The sequence below is a fragment of the Buteo buteo genome, chromosome 6 (assembly GCF_964188355.1).
Source record: "Buteo buteo chromosome 6, bButBut1.hap1.1, whole genome shotgun sequence".
Taxonomy (NCBI): Eukaryota; Metazoa; Chordata; class Aves; order Accipitriformes; family Accipitridae; genus Buteo; species Buteo buteo.
In genome coordinates, this window is record NC_134176.1 from 16,821,438 (window position 1) to 16,838,735 (window position 17,298).

Genomic DNA, 17,298 nt, shown 5'->3' on the forward strand with positions numbered 1-17,298 from the left:
GCAGATTCCCTGGATCTGAAGAATCTCTGCTGAAGTTGTAGAGCAGAGGTGTTTAACCTGTGATTTCCCAGACGAAAGAGTCTGTGAATGGTAATTAGGAAAAGGAAGTCTCTTGTCATTAAGTTTAAAGTCCCTAAACAGAGATCTGCATCTCTGTAGAGATACTTGAAAGGGTACATACTAGAAAAGGTTGAAAATCACTCTCTGCAGTGTTTATTAACTGAATTATCAATTTTGTTCTTGTCCTTTCAAGTATTTCCTTCTTGCCTAGAGGCAAGAAACAAAGTGCCTTTGAAGATGAGGTGTTAATCTGTAAAGGGGTTAGAGATAGCCTTACTCCCCAGGGGGGCTGAGTGAATAAATGCTCTAAAGATTGTTTAATACCTCCATAATGTGGGGATAGAAGATCAAAATCTAAATCAGACAGATATCTAATATAGATACACTGTCTCCTTGGTGGTAAAAAGGAATTCTGGATCAGTACTAAAACCTGCATTTTACTTACCTAATTGAATCATGATAGACCAGCTGTGTGTGTGGAGTGTATGGAGTGGGGAGACATTTGTAATAGAGTCCTCACCTATACTTTTTACTTCCAAATGACTTGAAGATTGAAATATAAAAGTGCTGTGGTCAGATCTACTGATTGTCATTCCTGATACTAAAAGGGAAGATAGCCCCAGGACCCAACTCTGCGTTACTTGCACATGATGATTCCATTCAGGTATAGAACTATTTTAAAATTTCAATCCCTTTTTTTAGGAAATGGCTTTTTAGACCTGGGAATTACATATTTTCCACAGCAGTTTTAGAAAACAAAAAGATAGGCCATTTGCACTGGCTGTCACCAAAGTCTGAAATTAATCTTGAAATAAATGATTGAAAAAAAATCAGGCTTCTTTGAGAGTTAGCTTGCGCAGAACACGTCTCTGCTTTTCAGTTTTTTGTATCAAATAGAAAATTGTCAGGTGTGATCATGTGGCAGAACGTCTTGCATTAGCCATAGGCTTCCTGTGAATGGTTGTGTAAGGGAAAGGAAATGGTTATGATATGCACGAGTGCTGTATGTACTCATGATGTTCGCATTCCTTGGTTGAAGGGAATGCTTGTAACTAGGATATGGATGTGTTTATTCCAAAAAACTATTTATTCTCTAGCTCATTAATTAGGGCAAACAATCGCTGACTGTCATAAACATTCACTGCAAATAGCACAGGAAAAGGCTCTGTTGGAAGATGGCCAAGGTGATAGGATTAATGTGTTGAGCCTCTAAAAGACTATGCTGGAAGTAAGAACACCTTTTATTTGAAACCTGGAGGGCTTCTGCACCTACTCAGGCAGTTTAACTCAGCTCTACGTGGGTGTGGCTACCCCGCAGGCTTTCAGTCCCTCGCCTGGTAAAGCATCAGCTAATAACGCGATGCAAAATAGCTCCTCCTGGAGTAGACCAAGAATATTCAGCTTTGGAAAGACAACGGTCAGTGCTTCGCCTCTCTGTCTGTGCCAACGACTGACCCTCCGCTCCAGCCTGAAGCAGACAGGTCAGAGCTCTCTTTACCGTATCAGGGGAAGGTGATAAGTTATTAAATTATCCCAGATACAATTCCCAGAACCAAAATTGCTTCCACACTCATGCATTTGTATAAAATTTGACACAGTCCAGTGGGTTTTTTAGGTTTTTTTTTTCACATTCAATCCCAGAACCAAATGGAAAGGGTTATGAAAAGTTTAAAGTATTTCCATAATCGGAAAACGGTTTCCCTAATGGTGAGTGATTTGAATTTCCTGGAGCAGTTTTTGTACTTTTATTTTTGTAAGAACTGGGTTCTGGAAACTATTCAAGTAGTACATGGATATAGGATTCCAAGACATATTGAAGCCATTTAAAAGCCTGTGTTCTGTAAATGTGGGGTTTAAAAGAATGTGTAAAATGGGAGTGGTTGTGAGAAATGTTTTAAGAAGTTTGTTGTTTTTTTTTAAAAAAAAAAGCAGCATGACTTGGCAGAGATAAAATAGTATGTTAGGAAACATTGCAAAATAATAGGATAATCCTAACAAAAAGACACTGCACTTGCAGAATACCTTTAAAAGCTCTCAGTAGTGCATTAAAAATATTAAATAAGTAAAACTCGCAATACCCTTGTGAGAGTTATTAGATGCACTAGAAAGATTGCTGAAGTAGCTGCACTTGAGGAAGAAGTGCTTGCAGAAATTTGGCCCTGTGAGTGCTAGTGGATCACGCAGAGGATGACCTGTGCTTTTCACTGTGTCAGGGTCTGCCGTGGAGACCCAGGCACCTCCGTGTCCCTCAGTGGTGCTGCTACCATGTAGTGGCTCCAAGAGCTATAATGCAGAGCAGTCAGCTAATTAATTTATCCGTTCTTTCAGTGGGATGGCTCCAAGACCGCAGCTGATACAAGGCTGCCTCTGTACCTCTTCTCTTCAGCCCAGCCCAACACAGATGAGGCACAGCTCAGGAGCTGAGCAGATTTTATAAGCAAAACCCAGCTGCTGTTGCTTTGGATCTCATTAATTCCTGTTGGGGTATTCAGCCTGCGGCTCGTGGGCAAGCTAGGGGGGCAGTGCCTGTGTCCCCAGCGCCCTGCCAGCTGCCCCTTCTCCTCAGGGAGCTTGGGAACCGGTGGTGGGTTACAGTCCTCCGACTTCCCTCCTTGCTAAATGGCTTTGTGCCCGGGTGAGAGAGGGGGAGAGGAGTGATGCTGACTTGAGATGGGGGTGTGTTGCCACAGGAGTTCACCTTTCCCTCTACCAAAGGTACAGATGTCCCGTGTGTGGTAGCCAAGCCGCAGGCGGCCCAGTGCAGGCCCTGCTTGTGCTGTGGGTGTGCGGTGGGTCTGGCAGAGCAACGGGGCAAGGGCTGAGGCATCGTGCCCTCTGTGGCACTGAAACACGTGTGCCTACTCAGACACTGCCAACCACTGTGTTGGGGGCCATGGAGGTTTGATTCAGAGAAGGTAGGAAGACCAGTGTTGTGGGAGAGGTTCAGCTAAAGGATTCTGGAGCTTATCTGTGTTTCACATTTCCCTGTTCCTGAAACGTGCTTTCTATAACCTCTGGACATGCTGCAGGAGCTGTCCTGAGTCAGTTATGTTCAGCACCCTGAAATATGCTTCTTTCTTACTTCTAATAAGTAACTGTGTTATTGCATTTGGGCAAATAAAACTTGGTTTTGCTCAGCATCTCATTATCTATGCCAGCATTTCTTATGTATAGTTATTACCCTCATTTAGTAACATATGTATAGAGATGCTAAACGCTTTCTGCAGTATAAATATGCCTTCCATGGTATGAATTAATATACTGATTCAAGTGGCATTAAAATGAAAAGCTGTTTGGAACAGCTACATGCATGTGAAAATGACTATGATAAAAATAATTTTGTATAAGTTGCTCAGAGGATCGCACCTGTGATTAAGGGGAGGCTTTCTGTGGCACAGTGGGTCCTAGCGACTGAGCCTGTGGCCTGGGACAGGGGCTGTCGCACCACGGTACAAGTGGCCCTAGTGGTCTGCTGCTGTTGCAGGTTGGTCTGTGAATGCTGGCTTTGCACAGCTGAACAGCTCAGGTCTGTTCCAGGAGCTGCTATGTCTCCTTTGTATTTCTTGTACTGATCACAGCCCTGTATTTCATGTCCAGTATTACTCAATCATTTAGTCCCAGTGATGCAGCAGAAACGGGTTAGATACTGTTGATTCATTAACACTTATCCAATAATAATTTATCCCAGCTTTAGGAGCCTTTGCAGAGAAATTACAGATATTGCTAAATTTCAGATAGTCAACAGCTGTTCTTCCTCCCAAGCAGACAATAAGTCAGAAAACATACTTTTTCCTTGCAGATATTAACCCATGCCTTTAGTGCCTGGGAAGGGGGAGCAGGTTCCAGAACAAAAGACTCCAGGACACTGCAGCTGATTGCTTCAGTCAGGGTCTGGCTGCCTGGCGTGGAGGAAGGAGGGAGGACAGGACACAGTCAGTCTCAAGAGTCAGCCCAGATCCATGCCAGGTATTGCAGGTCATAACTACCATGAAATCTGCCTGGGCATTGGGTCAGAGTCCATGCTAAATTTAATCATCTTTATGGTGCTAGGTGTAGGAATTACTTGGTCAAAATCAGTCAACAATGTTATGCAGGCAGTTGGAGTAGCAAAGTATTTATCTTCCATTGCAATCTGGTGATCTTAACATTGAAATAACATTTTTCATGGCTTCCTGCGTTGGCTGCTTACGTGGAACACCTGTATGTGGGATGGGGGTCTCTGTATCTGTGGGTTTGGACAGAAAATGCTTGTGCTTAGAGGAAAGCGGCATGAGGGCGAGTGTGAGTGGGGTTTTCTTCATGTTAGATGACAGTAGGTTTTCCGCTGCTTCTTAACCACGTTTCATTGCCCTCTACTTCTTGTAAGAAATAGGACTAGGATAACGTAATGTTCCGTATTGGCTACTCCATGGCTGGAGTCCTGAAGCCAATTTTAAATTTGATATGGATGTTGCCAGGAATAGACACCTCTCCTAGGAAATGAATGCCGTTCCTCATCAGAGTCTATCCAGCAAATGTACTATGAGTTTTTGTTTCACAATAGCATAACTGGAATCACCACAGCTTACACTCCTGCATTCAGAAACTATTTGCCTAGAAATGTATGTATGTAACAAGGGAGGTTTTAGGGGACAGTCCCTCTACAACTGCCAGATACAATGAGAAATGTTAATGTGAAAATGAGTTGATCAGTCAGCTACAGAAAAATGTGTACTCTTTTCTGAGAGTTGGGTTATTATAGTTCAGAAACGTCAGTTCTGGACCAGTCATAGTTGGAGAAGGACAGAGCTATCTAGCAATCCACTGAGAATAACATTACCCCTTTAGATAGCTTCATCCTTAAGACTCTTGTGATGCAAGTCAATGATTTTAGCTTTAATTATATATCCTGTCATATTTTTTATATTTGAGAGAGGGAGTAGCTGCCCTGTGCCACACCACCCTCACTAAATCCAGTACATCCTGTTCTATTCTTTAATCTTTTCAAGGTGAGGTCACACTTTTTTAAACTGCCTTCTAGCTCTGAGGGTTACAGTTTTGGATTCTGCCCTGTCTGACATCTCTCACTTATGGAGGAATTCCATCTTCCATGCAAATGCAGCTCCGCTTGTCTGCACAGGGGGGTCTGACCCATCCTCTGCTCCAGTAATCCCTGTGGGTAGTACAGTAGCTGCTCTGTAGGTGCAGTTCTCTCACTCTCTTCTGGGACCTGTTGGGCATAAAGCCTGCTGAAGGCTGGGAAGCAACAATTTAGACTGTTTCTGTTGCCAGACATCAGTGTTGTGAACACTAATGTCTTGTTTCCTCTGGTCTAATGTGGAAGAAAATGCAGCGGGAGCTACAGGGGAGGACATCTAATATTGCATAAATCCTTTTACCTCATGAACAGGAACATGGGCAGGATGGTGGGGAGCTTTCTGCCAGTGAGCAGAAGGACAGCTCTCCCTTTGTAAACACTAAGCTGCCAAGAGTTAAAGTGGTTACAAAACACCACTGGTCCAGCTTCCCCAAGAGCCGTGCTCTGCCTCTCGCACCAAGCACTTTCTTCCACATGACTTGTTTCATGGAAGCTGAGGGTGCTGCTGTGGAACTGAATTCTGTGCAACAAACTTGGGTTCAGTAATTAAGCCTCAAACTTTGTGCTGCAAAAATATTTCAGTGATGAATAACAAAGAGGAGGAATATTTTAATTCACAAGAGACACTGACTGCTTGGCTGGCAGTAGTTGCAGGATGTGATCCAAACCCATTTAATGTCAATAGCTATCTTTCTGTTCACTTCAGCAGCAGAGCTGACCTACAGGGGGCTTTGTTATGGTTCATCCTTATTAGTCAAGTTAGTACAGCAGTGCCTAAGGGTGAGCATAGGATGGCTTTCCTCTATTGTACAGGCACAAAGGAGGCCATCTGAGCAGCAGAGAGCTTATGCTCTGAACAGAGAAGACACAAGGGCACATCAAAAGAGCAACCAACCATCATACCCTCCTGCTGATTGGGAGGGGGCAACAAGAGAGGGAGGAGAAATTAAAAACTTGAAGCCTGGTATGGAATAAAAGAGGTGGCAAAAGAAGAAATCCATCAGTGTTGATATTCCCGTGTGATGGCTTATGAGTAGTTTGTCTTGACAGTTGCTGGCCAATTCCTGTTGTCTCTGTATCCCAGACTCACTGCATGTGCATTTGGATAACCTCTCCATGGTCTCAGCAGAAGAAGTTAACTGAGGGCCTAAGCGTCTGATCCTGATCTCACCAGCTTTAAAGGGTTTATATACCTCTAAATGAAGTATGTGCTGAAGTGCTCTGCTAGTCTGGTGCTTGGTGCTCAGTACATGAGCCTGGAAGGGCATAGGGAGAGTTTTGTACTAACTAGGCTCTGGGAAGAAACAGAAAGTGTTTGTGATTGGTGTAGCCAGTCTGGAATACACCACAAACACCAGATTAATCTAATTTGAAAGCTTTGAGTTAAATCTGTTTACTGTAATGGACCCTCCCACAGTTCCCCACCTTCTTTTTGTTTCCTGGTATATTTTCATTTGGGAAAGCTGCACTGTGAATATGTTTTCTGTGCTCAACTGACTCATGATACTGCTATATTTTTCGGTATTATCGTTAAAAAGGAAAGCCACAACATCATTAGCTTTTCTCCCTTGCTCCTTTAGATTGCCTTGAATGCATTCCTGTTTAGGTCTTAACTAAACCTACCTACTTCCCTGTTTCTTATGCTTTCAGCTTCTTCGAATGCAATGACTCAGCAGCTACAGGATGAATTTGACAGTAGTGTGGAGAATGCAGAAGCTTGGATGAAGGCCATCCAAGAGAGACTGAGGATCAATGACAACACCAAGGGACCTCGATCTGCCCTAGAAGCCAGACTGAGAGAGACTGAGGTAAGGGAAGAGTGATGTAGCAGTTCAGAGGTAGCTGTCACTGCTGCCATTGTTACAGCAGTTATTGCTGTGAGCTCTGGAGTTTTCCATTAGGAAACTGTCAGCTGCCCCTGCTTGCTGGAATATTGGTCCTGTGTGGATGGGTTTACATCAGTATTCTTCCTAGTTTTTCCACCTGCAGAATGTTTACAGACATAGAAGGAGAGGATGGCAATTTGATATCAAAGGCTTCCAAGCTTTTCAGATTGATTTGGAAGACTAGCAGCAGGTTTGGCAGGCTAAAGTGTTTAAACTCTCCTATGAGCATGCTCAAACCTGAAACAATTGAGTCCCTGCTTGCAGTTACCGGATAGTAATTTGCAGAAGCGCAGCATGTAGTACGAGAGAGTCAGATCACGTTAGTGTTCCATCTCCTGCAGAACTCCGGCACTGACAAAGATTGCAGTGTCCTAGTAATGGGCTGTTTCAGAGTAATCCCCTTGTCCTTTTCCATAAACCCTGATGCTAAGAGAGTTTACAGCTCCCCTTTGTAATCTAGCTAATGAAAAGGTAAATGTTTTCATTTTTTTCTGGTCTTACTTAATCTCTTGTATAACTCTTCTCACAGAGATCCTGTTGCAGATTGTAACTGCTCTCTTACTGTGATTTCACATTAATTAACTTCAGTTTCACTAGATGTTATCTTGTTCTTGTAATCTTAGAGAATGAAACACAGCTGTTTGTCCCATCTCTACCATTCATGATTAGAGGGATTGGTGGTATTTCTATGATTAACATTGAAACTATTTTTATAATTGTATTATCTTTAATTCCAACTAGTCTGTTCTTTAAATAGCCAAATCTTTCTCATCATTATTTACCCAAATGTCTTTCTTTTTGTGTGTCTACTCATGTTTGGACTGCCTTTTCTAAAGTTTAACAACTCAAAAAAAACCAAAAAAACATTGCAGGCTTACATGGAGGACAAGGTAGTTTACATGATGGTACAGCAATGTCTTCAGCCTTTTTCCTTAACTGTGGCCCATTGGAGGCTGGATCTTGGCTCTGGCATAATATAGAGACTGTTCATGGCATGATGGATGATGGCTGGAGTTGCATGTCAGTCATGAAAATCTGAAGTATTTCCTCTTGGCCTATAGATTTATTTCTGCCCTTAAATTTTTTTCACCCTTTCCTTTTGTCTGGAAAACTATGATATGTACAGTCTCAAAAAACATGCAAGAAACACAGAAACTTCAGTAGGGGGAGTGGTAGTTTGGTAAAGGAAGTGCATTCATGGCAGAGAGAACAAGATGTAAGGTTTAGAGGTTTGTGGCCTGAACTGAAGCCTGTTGACTTCTGTGGGCTTTGGAGGGGGTCTATAACATGCAAAAAATGATGTTAGAAGATTTTTTCAATTCAGACTTTGGAAATTCATCATTCTAAAGAATAAGAAGTGTCTGTTCTCTCCTCCTGTGTGTACCTTATTCACCTCCTGCTCCCTCATCCTGCCTCCTTTCTGGGCCTGTCTTCCATGTCCAGCTCACATGTCCTTGTGATATGCTTGCTGCTTCACCTGTTGGCTGTTTTCAAATCCAGTGATCATTTTTCAGCTCCCCTTTTGCATCTGGCTTGCCTTTTTTTCGTGCGTCCTTCCTGTGGTTTATTTTCTGTTAATTTGTTAATCAAAATGCCAGCCAAAGATACCAATCATTTAAAAAACAGATTTGAAGAAGAAAAATGCCTGTACAGCCACTGCTTTCTCTCCAGCTGTTGTTTGCTTTCACTTGCTGGAAAAATGTCAGGCTTAGAATACAGCTTTACTCTTAAATTTTTCCTGTCAGGTGATAGCTATGGCTTTTATTTTTTCTCTCTGCCCTACCCTTTGCCCTGCTTTCCTAGATCCTTTTAATCACACTTTTTATAGCAGATAGTTCGCCCCAACACCTGTTTTTACATCACATGCAGATGTGCTGTGTACATGCCAAAAGAACAGTCTTTTCCCAGAATGTGAGACTGGAAATCCAAAGGCCTGTGATTTGGTTTCACCTTTGCAATAACTGCTGTGATTTTTTTTGAACAAATCCCCCAGGCCTAATCTGTCCAAAAGTAGTTGCTGATTCTGAACCTCTCAGTGTTTTCATTATAGAAGCCTTTTCCTTGAAACTTGAAAGCCTGCAGTTTGCCAGGAGTTTGTGGAATAACAGCAAGAAAAGCTAATCGGGTGGTATCAGAAGTTTGGATAAAGTGATGCTGAAAGCTGACATCCAAATTGGGACGTAATTATTCTGTTACATTATATAGAACTTGTGCTGATTTTCCATCTCTGGGTAGAGGAAGAGAGCCTACTTAAAATCAGATGGCTTAACTTTCAGTTCCTGGCATTCTGATTTGTGCAAGATACACGTTTTCACCAATTCATAACTTACCAATTTAGGGTCAAAGCAAAATTTGGTAGCAAGCAGAAAATTCCACTAGTTAATTTCTCTTGGCTTGTTTTCTGAGTCAACTTCTATTTGCAGTAGGAAGCCTTTTTAATATGCTTCATAATTTCTTATAGTAGAGCTTAAAATTGAGATGGTGCAGTGTACCCTGTGGAGATTGCCTCTACGCTCTTTGGCAGGTGGGGAGAGCAACTGGCATGTGGCAATGTAGTGCTATAACTTTATAACAGCAGTGGAAACACAGCCTCAGATATTTGATAGAAGATGATCTGGTTTTTGTAGCTAACTTAAATGTTTTTCAACTGCTATGTGGTTTTCAGTTAAATTCAGTCCTTTAGGATGTTTAAGAATAAACAAGTCTGAAGAAGAGTTCATATTTTCCTACCAGGAGAAGCTTTGCAGCAGGGACTTCATGATTCATGGGTAAAAACAAAGTTTAAATTTTATCAATTATACTTGCTTTCTTTTCATGCTTTCAGTCTCATTTGTTTTTCTCATAGAAAATACGTGCGCTGGAACCAGAAGGCAGCTTGAAAATGGACTTGATTCTTGTGAAGGCAGATGCTGCTCTTCGCAGCATCAGTGAGGATAAGAAGCATGAGGTACTATCTAAACTGAAAGACATTAAAGCCTTGTGGGAAGAGACAGCCATATACATTACTCACTGTCACAGGTAAGACAAATGTACTTTTTGCACAAGACTGCTATTTTGTGTGTTGAGGCAGTTGTCTCATCCAGTGCTTTCATGAAGTGTTTCCTGCCTCTCTCTGCTGCCTGGATTGTAGATAGCAATCATTGCTAATCCCAGTCTCATAAGCATGTCAGGGACTGTGTGGGGAGAGAGGGTCAGTGGGACCTCAGTGCTCTCTGCCTTCACAGCCCAGCCCACCTCATGGTCTGGAATGATGGGTTTGGCCAGGCACAAGGACACTGTACAGAATATTTCCTCCCCAGAGCAGGGAGGACCTGGGAAGTGAATCCGCACCCTCTGAAGTCAGAGCAGCTTAAAATTGCTGAGAACCTTGTCCTTTGCTTTGAAGGCTTTTGAGCTTGCCAGTCTCCACTGCTCCCACCATAATTTCATCTAACTCATCTCTCTTGCTCTCCCCAACAGCCGTATTGAGTGGGTCTGGCTGCACTGGAGTGAGTACCTGAAAGCCCAAGATGAGTTTTATGCGTGGATTCACAACATGAGAGTGACCTTGGAGCCTGACATTGAGTTGCAGCTTGGTTTAAAGGAGAAGCAGTGGCAGCTGAGCCATGCTCAGGTTCTGCTGAATGATGTCTTAAATCAGTCAGTCCTGCTGGAAAGACTGCTAGAGGAAGCTGCTTCCTTGTTCAGCAGGATAGGTGACCCCAGCGTTGATGAGGATGTTCAGAAGAAAATGAGGGTGGAATATGAAGGAATCAGGGAAGAAGCTCAGGTACACCTATAAAGAGTGGGAAGTGTTCAGATTTCACCAATATACAGTATTGTTTGCTATCTTCTTCTTGAGTGATGGGTCTTACCTGGTAGGACTGCAAAAAGAAACAGAGCTGAGGACCCGTTCTTTCAGTCAGTGGACTGTTTGCAACAGTCATCATGTCCCAAGATAAGCTTTTAATTGGGATGCTCTTACACTGGGCTTTATAGTATGTTGTTGTAAAGTAACTGCAAACTGCTTGCTGTGACCTAGTGAATATTGGCTTAGGTCATCTCTGTATAAAGTTTGAATTGTTCCTTGTCTTTCAGCACATTAGTGATCCTTGTATAACCAGATGCAAAGTACCTATTCCCAGAGCCAGGGAATATTACATGCATGCACCCTTGTTGCAGGAAGTAGCATTTGTCCAGATCCAGAGCTGCACTCCCTGCCTGCAGAACTGGGAAACACGGGGGTGGGAGTCAGCTGTGGCCCAGCACTGAGCTCAACTAGCCAGTTCCAGTATCTGAAAGATTTTCACGGCACACAGATACTAATTCTTGCCTGATGCTGATCTTCCAGCTTGAACAGTTGTTAGATAGGCTCGTGTAGGATATCTTAGTTCATCTTTCAATGCCAGTGATTTCCTTTGACCCTATTCCCAGGTAAAGATTTCAGATAAGGTTCATACTTTTTGCTTCTAAAACTCAGGTAAAGACAGGATTGGGCCCTGTGGCATGGCTGAAGGGGAAAAGAATGCAGTTTCTTACTAGCCTATATCAATAGAAGTACTCAAAGGGGTATTTGAAATATATATAGACACATCTATCCCAAGCATATAGAGATTAAAATCTAGTCTTTGTCTCACAGTGGCTTCCAGGAGTTCCATAGGCTGGAATTACCTGGTGCAAATACAAATAATTTTCATTACATTGGTTCTGCTATCAGCCTCTGTCATAATGTTGCCTTCTATTTGTTCCCACACCTACACCGCAGTCCAGAACTGGAGCCTGACAGTGATGTGTGCTCTGCCTCCCTGGGTGATGTTGTACAAAGCTAACTTAATATCACACTGGAACAGCAACACTGGGATGCTCATGCCATTGTTCTGCTTGCTCTACAGATACTTTTTCCATTTAAAAAAAAATGCCCCGAACCCCAAAACAACAAAAAAACCCCAAGGTGGTACCTTTCGTGAGCATGAAATTCAGATATTTTTTAGCCATAAAGATAAAACTACTGCTAATAAGTGACTCCAAAAACCAGAGTATGTTTGGAAATTCTGTAACTGCAGCTGCCATAGAGAGGCTGTAAAGCCACCAGCAGACATTTGACATTCTCATTCACTCCCTTCTAACCAAGATTTTTCTTTGGTTTTGAAGCAGGAGGCAGTCATTAGCTATTTTAAAAAGGCAGTTCTTTGAAACAAGTAATTTGAATACTCAAAGCCAGAATGGGACCTCTCTCAAACTGGTTTTACGTACTCTAATTTCTCTAACTGTCTTGGATACATGCTGGTGTAAATGAGATCAGGAAGTGGCTCATAGTACTTAGGCAAAATATGTCTTTATGTCTCCAGCCAACTGAAATGCTAGAAAGATCTTTTCTTTGGCATTGGTTACAAATACCACATTTCATAGAAGGACGGAGTGAGAGAATGCAGCTAAGAAATCCCTCTTTCAGGAGGTGTGGAACAAAGAAGGGAGTTGGGAAGCCTTGGATTTTGCAACTAAAGTAAACGCAGAGTTCATTAGCTAATGCCAAGGTTACGTGCACCTTGGGAATTGTGATGGAAAGTATAATACTAGTTAGAGAAACCCTGCCACCTCTTCCAACAGGAGGGAGGAATGAATGAAAGAGACGCAGGAGTTGTAAGGGGATTGCTCTGGCCCCTCACATGATGAGAGGCCAGGCTGAATGTGACTTGCAGATGCCAGCTGCATGCCTGAGCTGCCTCCCAGAGGAGGCTTGCTGGTGTTTGTAGATTACACTTGTGTTTGAAGAGCATTTTTAGATCCCGTGCAGTTGTCCAGCTCTGTCAGAAGGCAAACTCTTTGACAGTGTATCTTAAATGGTTTGCCTGTGACATTGCTTCTCTGGTATGAGCAAATGGTGGGGTTTTTTTCTTTCTTAGTGCTAACGTGTCCCACATTTTAAAAGTACATGATTTTCTTTTAATTACATTGACAGGAATATTTTTAGATGTGGCAGCCATTTCCTACATGCTTTCCCTTGCCTAGGAAAATACCAATATACAGAGGTAGATGGTTGTGGGTTTTAGCATAAATGATGACTGAAGATGGTAAGAAAAGTTATGACACATGGTATGTTGATAGTCAAATACATGAAATATGTCGGAGCACATCAGATGAATTTCAGTCCATGTTGTCTCTGTTAACTGAAACCTAAATATTTATAATGCCAACCCTCACATACCCTAGAGCTAAGACTAAAAGTGCCAGGAAAGGCTACAGGAACTTTCTGTACTCTACTCGAGATGCCACAGAGGGACTTAAAGCAGGAACTTCCTTCATGTGCTCTAGATTGCCTTCCAGAGGAGGCTCATTTGCCTTTGCTGGCTCTAAGGGGAGCTTAGGGGAGAGGGTTTCCTATGCCTCTTTGAGTACCCAGGGCTCGGCATATCCTGCCCAGACCCATCTCTTCCTCTGCAGCCCATGGCAAACCTATTCTTTTCCTGTCAGTGCTCTCACTCTTTCCAGGACCATGTTCTTGCTTAATGTCTCCTCACTTTAACCAAGTGCATGTGGAGATTGAGTTTAACGCTGTCCTGCTCCCTGAACAGCTAACCTAACAGAAGCAAGTGATACCATATTTTCCATCATTAGAAAGTTTCCTTGCCTAACCCCTTGGGGGAGCGCTCAGCCAGCTCTTTGTAAGCCTTTTGTTTGACAGCTAGCACAGCCTGTCCAGACCCATGGCATCTCTTCCTTGACCTCACAGAGCAGCAGGAGTATCCAAACTGTGCGTTCCTTTGTTTTGGCTGAATAGCTTGGCTGGGGGTGGGTCATTTCAACTTCCTTTTTAACCTTCTGTATATTAGCATAAGACTTTCTAGTTTAATAATAGCTCTGCTTTGTTATTCTGACTTGCTCCCTTTGGAGCTTCTGTCAGTGCGACAAATTAGCCTAATTCCCTGGAATCAATAAGCTTGGGCCGACTTGTATCATTTCGATGTTTAGCCCACTTACACTGCTATAAGATTGCATTCTTCAAGTCCCTAAGGTCAAGGTGAGAATCGTTTAACCTGTATGCACCTCTGCAGATTTGAGAATCAAGGCAAGGGGTTTTAGCAAACAAGTGAGGTGTTCTCCTGGATACATCTTGGCCACAGAAGTCCGCAGTCATAATTCTGCTTTTTGGTCTCATCCAAACCCATGTTTGCATAGGCTGTGCTATTAAAGGTCCTGCCCTAATAAGTGGGCAGCATTTCATCATCCATGGGAAGCAGTTGTCCCTTAGCTGTCCCTGTTTTGTCCCAAAGCAAGTCAACTAACTTGAAATGGACTTCTATCTCGTTCCTTTTTCTAATGCAAGAATAGGAAATTTTGGAAAGGAGAGGCTAGAAATTCACCTGAGAGGACCTTGCAGTTTTTCTCCTCGGAGGCTAGCCACTGAGAGCCTGCAACACAACCCAGATGGGGACAAGCCTTGATGTACTTTTGTGTTCTGTTTCTTGAGGTGAACGGTGAATTCCTGTGGAGGCCAAGTGCTATCAGGGCTCACAGAAAGGGACTCTTGTTTATAAATTCTGGGTTACAGTGTAAAGGAAAAAGAGCCAGATAAGCACTGTCCTTATGGCTTCTGATGTCTCTTGTTACAGAGCAGAGTGAAACTGCTTGAAAAGATAACCAAGGAACATGAGCGGTACAGCGCTAACGTCAACCAGTTTCAATCGTGGCTGAATGGTGTGACAGAAAGATTAAACTGCTGCATTGGAGAAGCAACCAAGTCTTCAGCAGAGGACAAGTTAAAGGCACTGAAGGTCCTTAAACAACATAATTCTAACAAGGAGCTAGGATTGTGTGTTCTTCATGCCTGTATATGTTTCTCAAACCACACAAGGGTGTACTTGAGAAAAGAATTCCACAAACAAAGCAAGGTGGTGATCGAAACATGGGCTAGGGGACAAGAGTTGTATCAGGTCCTAAAACTATTAGTACATAATGGTTCTTCCAACTGTAGAATGAGTCACAGGCTCGTCTGTTTTGTTTTTCTTGAAGCCTGATCTATGGTTATGTGATTCTTTGAGAATCTTGCCCTTTAAACTTGTTTAAATGAATGGTAAACATGATCCAAATAGAGCCTGAAGGCTCACAGGTTTTGAGAGATTAAAACTGGTGATAAAAATACCAGTTCTGAGAACAGTATCCAATATTTTGGTGCTACTGCTTAAACTGTTTAGCTTTAAATCTCTCAGAGATCTGACTATTAGTATTTCTTAGTGCCTGCAGCTCCTGTTTTCTTTGTCAGGGACCTCAGGTGACAAATATTGATGAAAACCAAGCCAGTATTTTCAGAAACACAGCAGTTAGTATTACTCAAAAGGCAGTCAAATGACCAACCCTGGCTTCTGGTCACTTGAAAAGAGACATACTTTGAAATAAGAAGTGAAGAACAAAATATGTACAACCAGGGGAGGTGGTCTTTTTTTCCTACTGCTTGCAGCTTTTTCCTCAACTTCCAATTCCTGCAGCTAATCTTTATTTCATTTCTTTCTGCAGGAAATTGCCAAAAACATTAGGAGTGGTGGAAAGAAGTGGAAGCACCTTGAAAATCAGTGTGCAGAGGTGATTCAGAATACCTCCCCACTTGGAGCTGAGAGAATGAAGGATGAACTTGAAGAGCTAAAAAAAGCCTTGGAGAAGTTGAAACTGCTGAGTAGTGAGGAGGAGGAGAGATTGCTCAAGATCCAACAGTCAGAAAGTGCCTATAAGTCCCAAGCCAGACAATTAGAAGCAGATGTCCAGGAGTTGAGAAAAGATCTACAGAGACTAGAAAATGACCTGGACCCTGGGGAAGGGGAAAAGACTGAAGATGAGTTTGTAACTCTGTGGAGAAAATGCAATGTAAGTTGTTAACCTTTGTATGCCTAAAACCAGCAGGATTGAGCGCAGTCATATATTGAACACGCATAGTCACATCCAACAGGTGCCTGTCCCATTGGTTAAAGGTGATAAGGAAAGAGTATGAGTGTGTATGAAACAGACTGAGGAAAATGTGAATAGCAACAATGGAATCAACTATTCTAACCTTTATCTCACTTTACACAGAGGAAGTGGGGTTGGAGGATATGTTGGAGTTTGTGTCTTGAGTTCAAAGGGACCATATGCAAAAAGAGCGCAATACAGAGTGAACAACACCATTTGCTCTACTTAAAAAGACGCAGGAAAATAATGCCTCACTGTATACACAAATACATACATACATACCCACACACAAATACATATATTTCTGGGGTATCTGGTAAGACCATTTCTATATTATATCCTTCATCTGTGTAACGTGGGTACCTGTATTCCTTTACCAGCAGAGACATCTTCATTCCTAAGAAGTCCCAAGTTTGTAGCAATCCAGCATTTACACCAAAATCAATCTGTTGCAAAAATGAGTGCAAAAAGTTTGTCACACATAAAGTGGATAAGAATCTTTATCACTCATTTCCTTTTGAGGGCTGGTTTTACATTTATTATCTCTTCTCAAAATGCCTTTCATTGCTATTTGTGTGTCTAGAACTCAGCAGGACTAGCTGGGAAAAGTATATGCAAAAAGAATCCGCAAAATACAGACTGGTTCAATCCAGCTACATTAGCATGGTTTTTTGTTGGTTTTGTTTCCCTACATCACCCTAGAATTAACATTCTGTATATGTGAGTCTTTGAGAAAGATCTGTTCATGCAAACAGATGCAGTTAAGACCACTCCAGAAATGCATCTCATGTTATATACTGCAATCAGTGAACTGAAACTGGACCTGTTTGTGATTCACTCTGTTCAAACAGTGAACACTGCAGATGAGGTGCAGAGGCTACGCAGTGTGAAGAGAGGAGAGCAAGCCTGATGGAACAAAACTGTTCCTGAGAATGTTTTCTTCTGCCTTAGCGAAGTCCATATTCCTTACAACCAGGGGAAAAGGCAGCAGAAAGGGGACTTGTGAATACCCTGAGAGACAGCCTTATATCTTCATTTCATGTGCCAGACACTACATAAGGTGTGATCTGTTCATTATTTTTATGATTAAGGCAACAAGAGCAGCTCTGGCCGCAGAAGAGTCCAAGGTTGAGAGGCTGAAGGCTCAGCTTAAAGAACTACTACGGTTTTCCCAAGATGTGCAGCCACACGCTGAGAGTGTTGTCTCTGCAATACAGCAGTATCAAAGGTAGTGTGAAGTCTGATTATGCTGGGGAGGTAGGGGGCATCTTCTCTCTGGCATTGAAGGGATCAACAAGGGCCTAAGAAAAAGCTGATATGCCATCTGATTGCAGGTGACGGGTAGAAAAGAAAGGCTTC

The 17,298-nt window shown here is 42.5% G+C and overlaps 1 protein-coding gene across 9 annotated transcripts in view; it reads left to right on the forward strand.

Annotated features, from left to right (window-relative positions):
- Positions 1-17,298, forward strand: part of SYNE3 (spectrin repeat containing nuclear envelope family member 3) — a 75,056-nt gene that overhangs the window by 17,061 nt on the left and 40,697 nt on the right. For 8 of the 9 annotated variants that reach the window (XR_012650679.1, XM_075029898.1, XM_075029897.1 and 5 more), the window contains exons 2-7: positions 6,788-6,945; positions 9,869-10,041; positions 10,483-10,792; positions 14,613-14,774; positions 15,514-15,858; positions 17,031-17,167. Coding sequence is in view for 8 of the 9 variants with exons in the window: in XM_075029895.1 (XP_074885996.1) it covers positions 6,788-6,945; positions 9,869-10,041; positions 10,483-10,792; positions 14,613-14,774; positions 15,514-15,858; positions 17,031-17,167 (1,285 nt within the window). In the remaining variant the exon portion in view is untranslated. Of the gene's footprint in view, positions 1-3,990; positions 4,027-6,787; positions 6,946-9,868; positions 10,042-10,482; positions 10,793-14,612; positions 14,775-15,513; positions 15,859-17,030; positions 17,168-17,298 lie in introns of those variants that run through there. The other variant, XM_075029896.1, reaches the window with a different exon arrangement.